The sequence below is a fragment of the Calliphora vicina genome, chromosome 1, assembly GCF_958450345.1.
Source record: "Calliphora vicina chromosome 1, idCalVici1.1, whole genome shotgun sequence".
Classification (NCBI taxonomy): domain Eukaryota; kingdom Metazoa; phylum Arthropoda; class Insecta; order Diptera; family Calliphoridae; genus Calliphora; species Calliphora vicina.
Genome location: NC_088780.1, coordinates 162,784,092 through 162,803,694, shown reverse-complemented (window position 1 = coordinate 162,803,694; position 19,603 = coordinate 162,784,092). Strand labels below are relative to the sequence as shown.

The 19,603-nt window shown below is 32.8% G+C and overlaps 1 protein-coding gene across 1 annotated transcript in view; it reads right to left on the bottom strand.

Annotated features, from left to right (window-relative positions):
• Syn (synapsin) overlaps window positions 1-19,603 on the bottom strand; it is a 54,337-nt gene that overhangs the window by 3,951 nt on the left and 30,783 nt on the right. The window contains 4 exon segments of the mRNA XM_065516472.1: window positions 3,876-5,346; window positions 5,408-5,575; window positions 5,876-5,972; window positions 8,073-8,290. Coding sequence (XP_065372544.1) covers window positions 3,876-5,346; window positions 5,408-5,575; window positions 5,876-5,972; window positions 8,073-8,290 — 1,954 coding nt within the window.

Sequence of the window (19,603 nt, the reverse complement as noted above, 5' to 3'; positions counted from 1 at the left end):
TGACCAATAGAGTAATTTTCATTTCTTCTTCCATGGCATTCAAAACTAAATGTTAGAAATACGGGTTTTGTTTTTAAAATATAAAAATTATATTGCCACTCTAACAGAGAAAAAGCAAGGAATAGATAAGAGCTTTTGAGAAATCACAATAAAATAAAATAGATTTTAATTGTGAGCGGATTCTGTCAACCATTTAAGTTATAATAACTTCATATAAAAAAAACAGCTACATACTCGTTCTCAGATGTCTTAAGATATGATCAACTCAAATAGTGAAAATATAGCTCAAAGAAGTAATTATTTGTTTATTAACTCAGGTAACATATTAACCAGCGCTGATCCACCATCTTAAGAATTTGAGTGGGGAAATATAGTAATTTTTCTAACTTTGTTTCATTTTTGTTAAGTATTCTTGAATTATTATTGACACAGCTAAAAATCGTAGAATTTATTTTGAATTGACAATATTTACTTGAGAGTGCCGCAATTTCTAAGCCAATTTGTGCAGTAGTAAAAATATTTTTTTAATTTGATTTTATAACATAAGTGCAGTTCAAAATACAAAAGCATAAAATTGAATAGAAAAATAATAAATAAAATATCTTGAGATGAGATGAAAGCTGTTGTGAATGGGCGGTGAAGAAATAAATAAAAGCAATTAAATAATAAATTTAAATAAAACTGCTTTTGATGTATAGAATATGAACACGAAAGGGTCTTAGAAGTCAAACATATATTTGACAACTGTGTGATGATTGTAAGGTTAGTTACTGAATCCTATTATTACAAATAATTTATTGCGCTTTACGAATTCATTATTCAGTATAAAATAACATTTGAGAGTGCTTTGCTTCCCACATACGACGGTTTTAACATGCGGTTCAGAAGACACGGAAGACAAAGATTGCCCAGGCCAGCTAAAAAAGTTTGAAGACCAAGAATTGGAGGCATTACTCCATGAAGATTGTTGTAAAACTAAAGTCATTGAGAGCTACTCAATCAGCAATTGCAAGCAGCAGGATTCATCCAAAAGCTGAGATACCTTTAAAACGACTTTGCGTGTCCGAAATGATGCTTGAACGCTATAAAAGAAAATCATTATTGCCCCGAATCTTATGTGAAGCCCGGCCAACTAGCCGAATCGACACCAAAGCCAAGTATCCATGGCTCTAAGTTAATGCTATGTATTTGGTGGGACCAAAAGGGTCCTATCTTTTATGAGCTGCTAAGCGAGCATTGTTAGCAAACGCCCAGAATATGCGGCCAGGCATGAAACCGTAATATTCCATCATGCCAACACTCGGCCACATGTTGCAATACCTATTAAAAACTATTTATAAAGAAGTGGTTGGGAAGTTTCGCGTCACCTTGCCCCGTACGAATAATATTTGTTTCTATCGATGCAGAACGCTCTCTCTCTGGAACAGTGTACGAACGAATTGGCTTAATTCGTTCTTGGCCTCAAAATATGAGCAGTTATTTTGTTCGGCATCCTTATATGGGAAAAGTTCATATCCAACAATGGCCAAGACTTTGAATAAATTTATATTGTACAAATGTTTCAAATTAGAAGCTATAAATTTGAAACAATCCCGAGTCATACACCCAATATGAAAATTGTTTACCGCTTAAACATGTAAATCTTTTAACCATTTCGTATGAGGAACCATTTTTGTATGTGAAAATCTGTTAATTTTTAATATATCTGTTAACCCTCTAACCGGCAAGGCTGCCTTTACGCGGGTATGTTAAATGTATGTAATGCTGCTTTATTTGGTTATTTTTCCCGTTATAACGGTAAATATGTGTAAAGAGACAAACAATTTACTTATTCCAACGTATTTCTTTTTTTCTCAAACAATAACCTGGTATATTATTATACCTCGAAATAGTCGGATTAAACAATAATTGTCCCATTGTCGATCCAAACTTTAAACATGCGTTATTCTTTGTTGAACATGCTTTTGAAATATCTTTTGTTTGATTTATTGTATATGTATGCAATGTAGTATCAAAGCAATATTTTCAAATTTAATGCCACGCCCACACTAAAATAGACATCCCTGAAAAAAATTTGTTTGTACTTACAACTAAGACATCATTAGAACTATCAATATGAATGATATATTTCACTAGCACTGTCTGATTTTGGTGATTCTTAAAACATACACGCATAGAAAAAATTTTAACCATTTACATGATTGTGGTAACCATAATATGGTTAATTTACGATTCACATGATTGTATCAACCATATATATTGTTACAGTAAACAAATATATGTATGTTTGTGACAACCATTCATATGATGAAGGACTTATCATATTATGTTACTCTCGGCTTAAGGCTTATCATAATCTGATAGCACCATATTATGATAAAATTATTCATCATAAATATGGTTGCCACAAACATATATTTGTTTACTGTAACCATATATATGGTTGATACAATCATGTGAATCATAAATTAACCATATTATGGTTACCACAATCATGTAAATAGTTACTGTGACTATAATATTGTTCAAAATCTTGTAACACTATTTCAATGGTTACAGTAACCATGCCCAATTATATTTTTCTCTGCGTGTAGACAATGCAGAAAGTATTTCTAGTATTTGAGTGAATTTACATTATCTGGGTTCTCCAAAACTAAATTCATTTTTTATATATTTTGGGTAACAAATCGATGTAGTCGTAGGTTTTTGCTTCTAAAACCCTATTTCAAATATCAAAGGATTTCTTGAAAACATTCATTTCAAGATTAATAAACGAAAACAATCTACTAAACATACAACGATCGATACATTTAAACGATCTTGACCTAATAAATTTAAAATGTTTGTCATAGAATTTTTGTTTAAATATATATTTTTTTATAGTATAAGAAGTACATTAAAAGCGGTGATTATGTGTGAGTTCTCATCCCAACGTGCAATATTTGCAATTTGTTATGTATTTTATAAGTTTTAACTATTTTACTGTTGTATTTATTATATTATAAATACATACTGTTTATATTGTTTTTTATTAGTTTGGATGCAATAATTTGTATTTAATGCTGTTTTGATTGCTTTTAAGAGAAAAAAATTATTGAGCAATTGTTACAAAAAATTCAATGAACTTACAAAAAAATTCAACTAAACAGTGGATCATCGTTTAACCACTTGTATGGTCTGTCTATGGGTCTTTTTTACGAGTAGATTCTCTTCAAATACTCAATAACTGACACTTGACCTTCTATACTTGTTCTATTTATAAGTATCATATAGAGGAGTATTTAACTCTTTACACAAAAAATAATTAAACAAAAAAAAATACAAAATTTCAAAATAACGCAGCACTCATTGACAATTTAACGAAAACATGGAATAGAATTCAAATGGGGAGTAAGTAGTAACATAATGATGAATGGCAGGCAGACAGGCTGATTGGTCGATTGTTTGGTTAATTGACACCATTTAATTAATTGATTTATTAGTAACGCGATTTGGGGATTTTCTTTAATTTGTTCATGCGATTTAACTAAGAAACACATTAATTTGTCGGTTCAAAGACATTCTCAAGGTTCATGCGTTGGAATAAAACGTTTTGAAGACTTTTCAAAAGGGAATAATTGATCGCGATATAGTTGATTGTGTGGTTTTGAAATGAAAAAAAAATAGGTAACAGAAAGGATGTTTGTTTTTCGTTTATGGATCAATGCGAATGAAGTTGTATAATGGTGATGATGATGTTGATGATGGTGGTGGTTGATACGCTGGTTGAGGGTTGAAATGAAGATGTGGACCTATATATTTGAAGTTATGGATGAACATTTAGGATTTTCGTAGTGTAAGGCTGACCAGCAATACACCCACGGCTAGATAATTACCATTGCTTTCGGATCTTGAGTACGAGGGTCGTGTGTACGACGGCAATTCAGTTGTGGCATTGTAACCATTCGAGGCGGCTGCTGTTGATTGAGCATCTTCACTAGCGGTGGCTGGTAGGGTGACCGCTGCCGGGGCACTGTAAACGCTGGCCGATCGTATGCCAGTGCTTAACGGAGCAGTGATAGCAGTTCTCCAGTCACTGCTGGTGTTTGCTGGGTCATTTCTCAACTTGGTGTTTGTAGGACTCTGGCTGCTGTAGCCCAGACTGGTGGAGGCTGTGGCATTGCTTACCGTATTACCGGTAGCTGTTGTTGTGTCCATGCGTGTTATGGTTTCGATGGAAGTGGAACTGCCATAGATGTAGCTGGTCTTGTCCTTGTTAGAAGCCGTCGAACTCTGATAGGTGGTACTGGAATTAGTAGCAATCGATGCATTTTGAGGAGGTGGTGGCGGTGGTCTTGATGGTGGTGGCGGCGACTTGAAAGTGCTGTCCGTACGAGCATTTATGCGCGAGGAAATAGACGACGAAGAAATCGAAGATGAAGATGTTGTGGAGACACCTCCAATGGTTGTGGTGGTCGTGCTGGTTTTCATGGCACCCTTATCGAAGGGATTGACACGCTCTTGTGGCTCAAAATTGGTGACTGGTTTGTATTTAGATTCCTGTTCGTATGTGTCTAAAACGCTGGAAGAGGGCTTGCTGCTGGAACTCACACTGCCGGCTGTGAGTGTGGAAGTGGACGAGGTGTCCGAACGAGCATCGACCGGTTTCTCGGCGGGTTTCGGTGAGGGTTGTGTGGAGATCACAGAATCACCCAGACCCGACGAAGCCGAAGTGCTCGATTTTCCAGATGTAAACGAGAATTGCTTGCCCAAGAACGAGCTACCGGCACTGGTGAGACCACTGACGCTTATGCCACCTACGCCTGTGGTAGGTGCACTGCCACTACCGCTGCCGCTCTCACCAGTCATGCTATGACCCGATTCGCTCGCTGTTCTTCCGCGTTTTTTGTTGGCTAATTCCTACATGTCACCAAATATGCCCGCAAAGGTCTTTCTAAGGTTCTTCATGGTGTCCTCCGCATCCTCAACTACTGAGGTCTGAGTTTGCGGAGGACGTTGGCCGACCCTGGAAGCAGACGATATATTCGAAGCCTGTGATGTCTGGGAATCACGTCTTGTCAAACCACCAGCCGGAGCACTGGCAGTAGAAGCTCCATTCTCTTCGGGAACTTCCGAAATACTGCTGCGGCTGCTGAGACGTCCAATTGAGCCGACAGCAGGTGAAGTGCGCTCTGGTATTGGTGGTGGTCCACCCATGGGAGCTGGTCTGGGTCCTGTGGGTGCCACAGGAGGTGGGCCCATTTCATCGGTAGGACTTTGGCCACGCGATGACACCGAAGAGCGTGATGGTAATTTACCATAGTTACCACCAGTCGTTTGCTGGTTCATGCCGGGCCGACAGACATTCTGGAAGGAATTTCAAATTATTTAAATATAATTTTTATTTGTTTTGTTTGTATTTAGTTACCTGCATACGAGAAGTAACCAGATCACAAATTTGTCTACGATCATCTTCTTGCGAGTCTCCCATTAAAGCGAATGTACTGTCTGAGGCTTTGATTATATACTCGCGACCATCTTTGCCCACGACTACGGAGACTCCGCATACCTCCATGCCACCAAAAAGTTCAGAGATCTGAGTGAGAATATTAATAAGAAATACTAAATGAGAATCTTTAACGAAGACATTTTCATAGATTGAATATATTTTAATAGAATTAGAACAAAAATTTATTATTTTAGCTCTTTAAGGTAATGTCTAGAGCAACGATCTTTTATAACTTATTTGTTTCCATGGCAATTTCATCTTTGCTCCGGAATGATCACTCTCCCAAATATTGTCAACTGAATAATATCTGTTTACTAATAAATTTGTTTGGGCTGCATTTGCTTTCATCTAAATATAAATAAGAATTTACTTAATTGTTTTACTTACCTCATCCACCCAGGATTTATATTTTTCAGTTAGGGTAATTTGTTCCAGCATAGCTGAACCCTGATTAGTTTTCCAGTTGCCAGTGATGGATTTGCGCCTGGACAATAAGAAAATATTTGTTAAAGAAGTGTGAAAAATATGAAATGAAAATTTTAAATAAAAAAGTATGGAAATGAGAAAACAACATTTTTCGACCAGGCATCGGACCTCACCCGTTCCAAATTTGTTAAAGCTTTGTTAAAACAGGTTCCTTATGGTCATACAAATTATGAAGTGTGATTAATCAAAGGACCAGAGCTCATTATGTTGGAACTATGAAAATAGGTTATGGGAGGCAGGATGAAAGTGAAAAAAAAAGAAATCAGCAGGAAGGTTATTCCACATACGGACTGTACGGCTACGAACGAATTATCCCTGTAATGTGTTCTGAGATCCGGTCGACCACGAATTGATGAACCCTTACGGAAGAACGTGTATTGCGTAAAATACTGCGGGTTTCGGGAACAAGTTCCCTAATTTCTGCAGATCACATTCCATTGTAGTATCGGTAGAACAGTGAAACACAACCCACATTGCACGATGTTCCAGTGAGTCAATAGAGCTGTCACCGATAAGAACCTTCGCACTTCGAATCACCGACCCATATATGAGAGTTGTATTAAATTTTGGTTGGATATAAGTGGTGTAAATATTAAGGAGATCAGATGGAGTGAAGTATTTCCAACACCGTTTTAAAGAACCAAGTCACTTGAAAGCTTCCTTCGACATCGCACTAAATACACATGCCAAGAACATTCAGCGTTCTGGTTCTTTAATATTTACACCTCCCATAAAAACAGATGAGGCAACATGATCCGGCATGCGAGTACGTGCGTGTATTAAAATCGACTCTATTCGCTCAACTCCATTCAGAGAATGTCACAAGATCTTGGTAAAACGTAACATTCATGTTTTGCTTCATTGCCCCAAAACACCCGCAGGCTTGTTCAATACGAATGGCAAGTGTCGCTGTCATTTGTAATAGAATATAATATAGGATTGGAAGTTTGACATAGAATGTCGTTTAGAAAGATATGAAATTGGTCTTGAACTCGTTTAATTAGATTCCATCTACAACAACTCGTATAGTGTGATCTGGGAGAAAGATCGATAGAAGTTATTACCGACATTAATTTTGATAGCTTAAAGCAAAAAATAATTGCTTATTGATAAATTTATTCGATTAATCGCACATCTCTAGAACTGCCATAGATGTAGCTGGTCTTGTCCTTGTTAGAAGCTGTCGTACTCTGATAGGGATACTGGAATTAGTAGCAATCGATGCATTTTGAGGATGTGGTGCCAGTGGCCTTGTACGAGCATTGATGCGCGACGAAATAGACGATAAAGAAATCGAAGATGAAGATGTCGTGGATACACCTCCGATGGTTGTGGTGGTCGTGCTGGTGTTCATGGCACCCTTATCGAAGGGATTCACACGCTCTTGTGGTTCAAAATTGGTGACCGGTTTTTATGTCTAAAACGCTGGATGAGGGCTTGCTGCTGGAACTCACACTGCCGGCTGTGAGTGTGGAAGTGGACGAGGTGTCCTAACGAGCATCGACCGGTTTCTCGGCGGGTTTCGGTGAGGAAAGTGTGGAGATCAGAGAATTACCCAGACCCGTGTGTGATCTCGGAGAAAGCTCGATATAAGTTATTACCGACATTAATTTTGATTGCTTAATGCAAGAAATAATTGCTTCATAAGAAATTTATTCGATTAATCGCACATCTCTAGTCCTGACAGAAAATATTTCTTTGGTTAGGCCTTGGTTTGAAGTGTTTCCTTCATTCCCAGCCGATGTTGGAAAAATATCCAGTTCTTTTTTATTTGAAAAAGAGTCGAAATTAATTTAAGGTAATTTTTCGTTTCCGTTGTGTGGGAAAGTCAGAGCATGCAACACTCTGACTATTCATTTAATGGTTAAATTATTTAGTTATGTTTTTAGGAAATTTGCCAGTTGTAAATTAACTATATTAAATGTCATTGTCCATTTGACAGCTGTTCATTAGATTAAGTATGTTTTATCTTAGCCAAATGTCAAAAACGTAAAATACAAAACAAATAATAACAAATTGTTCTATTCATCTTAAAAATGAATGAGATAATATTTTGAATGTGTTTGAGAGATGTTTTTATCAGGTTATTCATACTTACATGAATGCCTTGTAATTGTTGCCAATCTTTTGGATGTGCACATCGAACTTTGCATCAATGTATGGTTCAATAGTGCAATAGCAATGGCCTTCAAAACCGGTGCCAGTTACAAGGCCGGCTGCATCTTGCAGACCCATTTGATTTTCAAAACGTGCCGTAGCCATACCGCCATGACAATGGCCTGCCTTCAAAACACACGGGAATTTTGTCCAATTAAGCTGGAAAATAGATAAAAGAAACGAATATTGTAAAATAAATAAATAAGTAAATACAAAACAACAAAACAATAATAAAAAGACGTTGTTGCTGATAAAAGGGAGCAATTAGTTCAATTTTTGTTTAAAAACACACTCAAGTACATGAGTAGATAGATACTTAGTTCTTGCTATTTGTTGTTATTATTGATATGTATATTATTTTATGGTTATTAATATTTTGGCTAAAAGCCAAAATATAAAAAAATCCCAGCAAGTGCCACAAAATATAAACAAGAAAACCCAACAGCAACAGTAATCGAGTCATAATATGTAAGTAAGTACCTACATCATCATGGAATGAGCTGCTGGTTTGGTTGCAAGATATTGTATTGTTAATTATTCAACACTGAATGGCATACGATGGATGGATATTGGCATCCATGGCTACGGGCACGGGCATGGAACGAAGTGTTTGCCAATAAAATAATTATTTCCATTATTTTCTATTAGCAACAAAGTCAACAAAACTACACCACCAGGGAGCGATTATTTTGCACAAGTGTTTCTTTTTTCTTAAGGGGTTTAAATACAAGTTTAAACATTGTTTAAGGCAACTAAGTACATTTTTAAACTACTATTTCAAGCTTGTAATGTTAACAGAAGTGGATTTGAGTTTTAAAATATTGTTTGCAGATATATGAAATTTAAAGAAAGGGGTCACTCCAATATCTCAATGTTCGAGGTATTCAATTTAAATTTTTGGAGTTTTAATTTTTACTAATATTAAACGATTTTAAATTTTTTAATTACTTAAAAATTCTTAAGTTTCGATTATCAAGTTTAATAAAGCGTTATTGTCAGATAGTCCCGGTCCACACTGTGAAACTTTTGCTGCAAAACATTTTTGAATTCTCTTTTGAAACTGCATTCGTGTCCACACAGTGAAGTTTTTGCTTTTCAGTTTCTGACATTTCTGTACAGTACGATTACAAACGAATAAATGTGGATGACATACTCAACAAAAACTTCATGTACATGAAACAAAGTTCCCTTTTTCATTCCTCTTTCCCCTTTCATCAACAAACTCAAATGTTTTGCAGCAAATGTTTCACAGTGTGGACCGGGACATAAAGGCATAAGTGAAGAAAGGTAAACAAAGTGTTTGAGCGAAAAAAATCAATTCTGAAATTCAGAATGACTGTCATTCGAACTTGTTTTTTTTTAGCTTGACAACGTTGTCAGATAATTGTCTTACAATCAGGGCTGCCAGATGAATTTGCGATAAAATCTTCAATATACCGATAAAAAATCGTCATTTCCAATTTTAAAAATCGTCCAAAAAATCGGAAAATTAAAAAAGTCAAGATTTTTAAAGGAAATTTTAAATTTAAATACAAATTTGAATGACAACATAACAATTCAAATTTATATAGTGTTTTCTAAAACATAATATTCTCAAATTTTTTGTCAAAATAGAAAAAGTTGCTGTAGATTTTTCCGTTTTATTTCAGTTATTTTTTTCCTAAAATTTATATAAAATCAAAAAATTTTTATTTACGAAATTCAAAATTTAAATATTCCTTTTCATTTCTACCAATAAAATTTATAAAAAACATCTTTAAATAGGATTTTCAAATCTGGCAGCTATGCTTACAATGAATTGCCACATTTTCTGACATATGTATGTTTTGTAATCGTGTGAACTGACAATCTACATTGCCCTGGAAATTTTTCATTGTCTGGACATTGCCAAATGTCTGAACCATAGAATAATATATCCATAGAAGCGTTACTGAGAGGGAAAAAACCTAAGTCTGTTGTCAAAAACCTAAGTCGTTAGAATGTATTAGTACAAAGTTTTGAGATTGGTGCCTTTTTAATTTTCACCAGACACACTTGCCCAATTCACAATTGGTGTCGTAGCGCTGTATCGTTGTATGTTGTAATATTTTTTATTAATATTTTGTTTTTGTTTCGAAAAATTTGTTTGAAAAATATTTATGACATACAATGCTACAACACTACGACATCAATTGTGAATTGGGCAACTGAGTTGTATAAAAATGTTAAAATTTAAATTTATGTAAATTTTCTTCTATTTTCAATACCAAAAATTTAAACTCTGTTCAATAAATTAAATTCCACCACAAATAAAATTAAGTGTCAAAAATTAATACAAAATATTTTTTTTCGTTTGAGCAAAATTAACGTGTTTCGGAAATAAAATGTGCTGTAAATTGTTAAAAGAAATCATAAAATAGTGTATAGAAAGAGTGTAATAAAGTGGTTCGGTCTGTATTTAGTCGGAAAATCAAAGGTAAAATTTCAAGTATTTTAATGTGTTAATTTCTCTCACAAGTATGTTGAATCCACATATCACAAGTACGTGTGAAGAGAGGAATTATTGTTACTCTCAGCTTACTCTCAGTTGCGCCTCTAGTTGTACCCTATGGTCTGAACAAAGCTTAATTCAAAAAATATTAAAACCTCTATATTTTTGTGCTATTTTCACAATTGAAGGACTTTTTGCAAAAACGTGATAAGTCACAAGGATTTAAAAATTTTATTTATATGTTAATTTTATTGCTATTCATTCATAATCACAGCTTTGAATTCATTTATTAAATTTGAAATTAATTCATTAAAATAATAATTCAGAATTAAGAAATGTAAGCAATTCACTCCAAAAAACTATTGCTTTTATTTGATTAGAATTTATCCATTGTAAAATGATTTTATGTGAATTTATGTGAAATGATATAGACAAGGAAGATGTCGTGGATAACAGCACCTAATAAAAATTGTTTTACAAAGAACAATAAAGCTTTTTTTCACTTTCTATTGACTTAAAAATTGGGGATTTACAATAGATGATTTATCTTGTCATTTTTAAAGGTAATTTATTCTACAACTAAGTTCTTTTTTCTTCGAAAATGTCGAATGCCAATGAGGGAAGTTTTGCTTTACTTTCTTAATTTGAAAAAAGTGCCGTTGAAGCACACCGATTGCTCTCCAAAACTTATGATGAATGTGTTCCATCGGTTTTAAAGTGCGAGAGATGGTTTTTTGTGCAGTTCATAAGTGGTGATTTTGACACGGAAGGCAAACATTTGATTTGAAGATTTGAAGACCAAGAATTGGAGGCATTGTAAAACTCAACAAGAGCTTGCAAAATCATTGGGAGCTACTCAAGCAGAAATTTCAAAAGCAGCAGGATTCACACAAAACCAGGGACATTGGGTACCATGCGAATTGAAGCCAAGAGACCTTGAAACACGATTTTGTATGTCCGAAATTATGCTTGCGATGATAACTGTAATGGAGATCTTACGTGAAGCCCAGCCGAATCGACACCAAAGATAAATATACATGGCGCTAAGGTAATGCTCTATATTTGTTGGGACCAAAAGAAACCCTATCTATCACAGGAAACCTTTACCGAATGCAACTGATACTTTTGAAGCATTTTGGACAAAAAATGCCCAGAATATGCGGCCAGATATGAAACCGTAATATTCTATCATGTCAACGCTCTGTCACATGTTGCAATACCTGTTAAATAGTATTTAGAATGCAGTGGATGGAAAGTTTTGCTACTATTTCACTGTGTATAATTTTTTGAGTTATGACAATATAACCATATACGGACACCTCTACGTGATAATGTTTTTTGCGATTTTAATCTTGAAGATGAAGTTTTTTTGATTTTATATGTTCACAATTTTTGTTCTTTATGACAAGGGCTACAACTTTGCCTCAGAGAGTAAATAAAAATTCCGAACTGTTTGCAAGATATGAGCATGAGAATATTATCACTTTTTTGCAAAAATTATACCGAGACCAAACTGTCTTTTTTCACGTAGTGTTGTCCGTATATGGTTATATTTCCATGACTCAAAAAATTACACACAGTGTTATGGCCACCAAAATTCAGAGGCAATGCGACAGGAATTAAAATTGTCTGATTTGGTTAATATTTTAAGCTTTATATATTTATACCAAGTGTTACAATATTCTAACCAGGTTTTTCTTTGAATTCGAATAAGTACATTTTCGGTTTTGTATTAGGCTAAAAATTGGAATAATACTTGCATTCTGTTAAAATTTGGCCGAATAACGAAACTAATACAATGGCAAAGAAAGATTATGGAATTTTAAAGGAGAAGCAAATTATGAATGCGATTAATAGAATACAAAAACTTATATTTGACTGTAAAATGGCTAGAAATCCAGTAAAAACTTTAATTTAGGTCCACAATGTTGTTTGGAAATGTTGCCTGAAATTCATACTTTTTCCGCCCAAAATTCTAATGCACAATTTAGTTTAAATGACTCAGTGAAAAAAAAAACACATTGTCATCATTCAGTGCACACCCATAGTGCATTTAAAAACGTGTGAAACAACTATAAATTTTATTTTTAATTAGATGGCGTTCCAAGAATGTGTCGGTGTATACGCCGCCACCGCCGCCGACACTTAATAATTTTAAAATTGTGTTCAATTAATTGCTCGAAACATTTTATTGATTTAGTTAAGTGCTGAAAATATATTTTAACATATTTTCATTTTCTTAAGTATGTATTTATTTAAATGTTTTTTTTCTATTAATTTTTTTCTTCTCAATATTTCAATAGAATTTCCTCGAAGAGAAATTGATTCATATTTTTAAAAAATAACGTCAGTGTGTAAAATTAAAACAGTTTATTTACGTTTGCACAGATGAGAAATTCATTCAATGAACAAACAGAACATTTCAAAAAAGGAAATTTTCTGTATTTAATTTTCTTTTAACTCATCATATCGTTTCAAAGTCTGTAGTGTATAAATGTGTGTAGGTATTCCTACGATCTTGGCAATGAAATTCCATTTAGATTAAGAATGAATGTTATACATAATACATTTGTATAAATATAAAATGTTTAATTAACCCTTAAATGGTTCGTAAGGAAGATGGGAGGATATTTAAGATTTAGTACTTGTACAAAAAAATTGTTACTAAATTGATTTAAAAATTTTAAGACCAAATTTTGATTCTTTGATTTATGTATGTATTTTTATTAGTAGTAAAACCAAAGTTGTGTAGTTCTCCTTTTACCAGTTTGTGGTTTAAATTTCAAACACACACATTCCTTTAAATCATACGACAAACGCATTTGTCATTTTTGTTTTCTATGCCCACATTCATAATCTAAATTCCCATTTACGAGAGATGGACGGACTGCCTGACTGGCTGACTCGTATGTGTTACGTTTCTGTTTTATTTTCATATTTGATGATGTCATTAAATCGCTAATAAACTTGCCTGTATTTTGATAGCAATAAGTAAACTATGACGCTAAGACAGTGGGACTCAAGGGAAAAAAAGTTAATTTGAATTAATTGGTATTTTTCAGACTTTATTAATAAAATTTTGTTTTTATTTAAGGAACATGTCCTTTGACTACATTTACTCCTATCGTTACCTAAATAATAAAAAAAATTCTTAACGTATCTTATAATTATAATTATAAAAGAAATATTTCTTGATCTTATGGCGATTTCTTTTCTGGCATAAATGAAGTCTTTATTTAGCCTTTACACATCTTTGTGTTCATTTCTTTGCAGGTTGGTAAGCGTATAACGTGTTCTTTTCAAATAATGTTGCCCTAAAACCCCGAAAATATGCTACATTTTTCATCAAATTGGGAGATCAAAGGGTTAGAAAGGCACAACTTTTTAAGCAGCTTTTCTTGTTATTGTTTTTGAAGTTCGTTTGTGTCAATGAAATAGTTTTTGTATTTTTTTGATTAAAATTATTAAAATGGAAGCAAAAAGTATAGTTTTAGAATATGTAGAAGCTACAGCCAAATTCAAAGGGCATCAAATTTGTTTGTGTCTTGTAACTTATTACTTTAATTTAGTTATATTTCATTCTGTATGCATAGCTTTCTTCCTACTGTGTAGATCTTCTAAGTTGAATTTTCAAAACAACACCACATAAGGACACTGTTCCAACCCCCCTCCACCTCAGTACAGCCGGTATAGGTTGTAAGTGACAAACTAAAAAACAAAAAATAAAAGTGACGATGACAGCAAAACGTTATGCTCACAAATTATTGGCCATAAAAATAAAGCAAAACAGAAAAAAAAGCTCAGAAAATCCGCTTAATGTGACAACACATGCACAAAATTGGCAAAATTTATCTAAATACGACAACAAACATACGAGCAAATGCATAATGATCATGATCATTTATAAAAAAAAACAAAACAAAATAATAAAAACATCCAGAAACTCAGAATTGGAGTCACAGTCAAGATAGACTGACAGCCACCGTCAGTCACTTTGTCCATTAGTCAGTCAGTCTCAGTCACTCAGCTCAGGCAATGTTTACAAACAATTTTATTTTACTCACGAAATGAGAGTGAATGTTGTTGTTGTTTAGGTTGCTGTTTTTGTTGTTAATTCGTGTATGCATTTTGTTGTTTGATTAATACGAGCATGTACGATGCCTTATAAATATGCACGCAGAGAAAAGTCATGATTATGACATGGTTGCGGCAACTATGTTATGTTCTGCTCCATCATAAATGCTTGTCGCTAACAACTTTATGGTTACGATGTTATATTTGTCAAAATTCCAACTACAACTAAATTATGATAACTTTAAACAAATTTTGTTATCATCATCATAATATTAATAGGCAAGTCGATTTCTTTAGACCCCTTTTACGCTCACATTATACATTCAATTTGGTAAATAAATATACCATTTTAAAGGGATTTATTCACAGAAGTGCAGAATATATATTTTATTGAAATCGGTTCAGTTTTTTAGGAGTTAAAAGCATTTAAATATGTTACTAACACATATACAAAAACGTGTACATGTGAACCTTAAGCTAAAAAGTGAACAAAGCAATGCGTGTTTGCCCAATTTGTTGTTGTAAATAAATAAGAGAAACAATTAAACAGTATTGATTTCGCTCTGTTTTAAGTGAGAGTTGTTATAGAAAACAAAGAAGAAGACTTTAGTAATTTAAAGTCACAAAAATAAATTTTGAAGGTGTTTTTTTTTATTTTCTAACTCCCATAGCATAAACAATTTTTAAATTGTCAAAGGATTATAAAACAAATTTTGAATGGAAATTTTGTTTTATAAATATGTTTATGCATATGGGGTAAATTGTACATAAGTAAATAGTTATTTTATAATATGTGCGAACTATAATTGTGACGGTTTTCTAACTTCATACGAATCAATTACTTATCACTGCATGAAGTTTAATCAAAAATGGGACGGGCCGAAAAAAATGGTGAGTCGCCTCCCATACAAAGTAAATAGTTATTTCTAAATATTTTGTGAACTATAATTGCAAGATTCTTCAAACTTAGTCTAAATGGCTCTTTTATAATTTTGCATAGTTTCACTGAAATTGTTCGGGATTGAAATAGTGGGCGTGGTAGTTCTGTAAAAGTTCAGTAGTTCTGCAGAACTATAATTGTAAAAGTGTTTGAACTTTTAGCAAATGCATTTCTTATTACTGTGCGGAGTATAGCTGAATATAGACGGAATTAGATTAGAGGGCATAGCACCCAAAATGGGAAGGGTCGGATAAGGAGGTGAATCACCTCCCATACAAAGTAATAATTGCAAGGTTCTTCAAACTTTGTCCGCATAGATCTCTTACCATTTTACACAGATTGGCTGAAAATTTTGTATGTGTTATTTTCGTATTTCCATTCATATTTTTTTAACTTTACTAGGGTAGGGGTAGCGAAGTGCACCGGGTTATGCTAGTATTTATAATTAGGACATGATCACAAATGCTCCATAATATATAAAAAGAAATAAGAGTGCTATATTCTTAAGATTAAAGTTGACAATAATTTTTTTTAAAAAAAATTATTTTTTGTTCTTTTGGCGAAAAAAAAAATTTACATAAAAAAAAAAATTCGGATGAAAAAAAATTTTTTTGGTGTAACAAAATTCGGGTTTAAATTTTTTTCCGATTTTCACCCACGGTCGTTCCAAATTAATATGATGTTATGAGTATATACGTTGGAAAGGTGAAATGACTCTCATTTGATGTATTATTGGGGTATTCACACGGTGTGCTATCAAGTCATATAGTCATAAAGTACTAAAGTTTTACAATAGGTTTAAAAAATTGTTGTTGTGCTTCAAAGAAAAAAGTCCTAAAATAATAAGGGGTAAGCTCTTCATCGAGCCCTTGCAACGACGTATATAACGCCATAGTAAGTCGGACCTATCATTGGGCAAAATCGGGAATATTATTTTTTAACCCGAATTTTTTTTACTAAAAATTATTTTTTTTTTTTTTAAATTTTGAATTTTTGTTTTATTTAAAAAAAAAAATTGGCATTTTTTTGACAAAAACATATGTAAAAAAAAACTTTTTTAAAAATTTTGAAATGAAAATTAAAAAAAAATAATTTTGTTTACCAAAAATATTTAAAAGTATAATTTGGTGATGGGTCAGTAGTTGGCCGATTTTCCCGATTTTAAATAGCGAACCTGGGCTGATATATTGATGTACCAATCCTGATTGTAGGTTATTTGATTTCAACATAAAATAGCTATATCGACTCCGCTATTTAAAAGGTCTTCCAATAGGGACTTCCGAACTTTACTCTCCGGACAAAGTTTCACGAGCTTCGTCCATTTTACGGTGCGGCTTTTTTCTGGATAAATGGTTACGTCAACAAACAAAATTGTCGAATTTGTGACGTTAGCAATTCACATGAGATCCAAGAGCATCCAATGCATCCCAAAAATTTCACTATTTAGTGAAATTTGCCCAAGTCACACCGACAACGGTGATTAACAACTTCTTTTGGCCTAAACCACACAGCTCATGTCACATTGGACATTCTGCACGAACGATTTGAGGGCATGGTCATCACACATTTTTGGGTGTGACAAGGTGAAAAAACGGGAGTTCCAGAACATAAACAAAAATTATTTAGAATGATTTCTCTAAGCGTATTTGATTATGACAACAAAAAAAGCAGCAACTGCATCTAAGTATAAGCATTTATGCATATTTGTTATTTGTTTTTTATGTGTTTTTTTATATATATGATCAAAGTAGCAAATCAACTATTAGTTTCACTCACTTAAATCGGCATATTTTGTTTGTATTTATGCCGATTTCTATTTAATAACAAATCGTTTTAATGACGATCATGATGAACATAATCTTCGGTGAGTTTGTCGCCGCCGATCAATACACAAATCAAAACAAAAAAAAAAAACGATCGAACAAACGACAAGCATTTGAAAATTTTATAATTTTCTTATGTTGTGCTCTGCTCTGCTCTACTCAGCTCAATCATTCGTACTCGTTGAAGTGATTTTTGTATGGCAAGTGAGAAAATCATTTAATTGCGTACGACGCGAGATGGCAGATGGAAGTTTGATTTTGGGTCTCCCCTTTTACGGGGAGTATATAAAGGAGGGCAATTTGAAAAGTCGTTTCAAAATCAAGGAGTTTTTTTCTATATTTTAATGAAATTTTTATTCTCAATTTAAATACAATTTTCTTAAAGAATACATATTAAGTGAATTGATCCTTATGAGAATTTAAAAAGCCGCTTATTTGATATTCAAAATAAAAATGCAAAATTAAAAATAATTCAAAAGTCTCAGACTTGAAATTTTTATATCTTACTTATTGCCGCATGATTATAAAATAAACAAAAATTCACCACATTTATTTTTTACATTTTAAATATGTAATAAAATCTATGAAATCAGATTCGTGGTCAGCGACACGTCCCAAGCGTGGCACTTTCATTATATTATACTAATTTATTACTATTATTATTTTAATAATCCACTATTAATAATCCATGATATGGGTGCCGACTTATCGCATACAAAAGGTTTCTTGGAATATTGGCAAATAAAAACTAAATACAGTTATACTAATTTTACAGCCCCATAAATTAATGTAATAATTGATCATAAGTCATTAGTAAAAGAAATTAAAAAAACTGACTTTTTAAAAAATTCAAGTTTTATTTAGATAGTTTTGAAAAATTCGGAATTTTCAGAAGAACCTGATATTATCCTATTAAATTAGGTTAAATTTAATTAATTTTTCATCTTCATTTTATCCATATCTTCTTTCAACTATTCACTGAATTAATTATTTTTAAACAATTAGCAAACATTTCAGAGCAAGGAAAAATTCAGACAAATACACGGAACATTTTTGGTATGATCTACACAATTGTTAAACAATTTCGATTGAATGATAGAAGTTTGGTGAAGTTGCAAAGGGTTTGAAAAATGGGTAAAAGGTTAAACAACTTTAAATGAAAATACGGGGTCTTTCAAAAATCATATACCATTACAATACAGGAAAAACAAAGAAATACATAGTGGTACGTGGTAATTGTTTGGAGTTCGCCAGATGCCGACTAGTCTACAATCAAATTTTGTGAACTGACGGGTCTTAACTAGAATTCAAACTTTGAATGATTAAATTTTTGTTAAATCAAATCATTTACAAAATTAATTGAAAAAATTGTCTTAAGCGTTTTTGTACTAGATTTGAATTGAAGAAAAATTTAATTATTTAATAAATTTTTGAAGCTATTTTGTTATGGTTTAGAAGAAGAAATTTAAAGAAATTAGAATGATTCAATAATAAATAAATTCTATAAATAACGAATTCACTTTTTAAATTTTCATACGAAAAAACCCAAATAAATAATAATATGTGGTCTATTATTGCCGAAATATAAGCAAAAAACTGTAAAAAACTTTTCACTGTTTTTTGGTGAAAAAATAGAGTTCTAACTTGTTTTCTATGTATTTTTGCCAGTTTTTAATTCCCGGGAATCGGGTAGTGAAAAATTGGCAAAATTCCCGGGAAATTTGTACCGGGAATTCCCGGGATAAAAACCCTAGTATTAACTTGTTTCAGTTGGATGTTGAGGATGCAGGCAATATACTGCTTTTCTGATAGAAGTGGTCGGTGCTCTTCGAAAGAGTTGTTCGACTTCTTTTGTCGTACCCAATATCTGTTAGACATTTTTTTGCTTCCTGATCCAGGTTTTCTTTCTTTAATGGCTTTTGGAACAGTGTGGCGAAGAACCTTCAGATCTTTTGTTACTTTTTTGAAAGTCCATTGGATTTTTTTCTGAAAAGTTTTAATTATTTATTCACGTACTTTTTTCGCTGTCTATTTTGAACGAAATAACAATTGAAAATTAATGATTTAGAAAAGATAATATCTGAGATATTTTTAAAGGCTAACGGGATTAAAAAAAACTAATAAGAGAGCTATACTCGGCTGTTTTTTAATTTATTTTAAACATT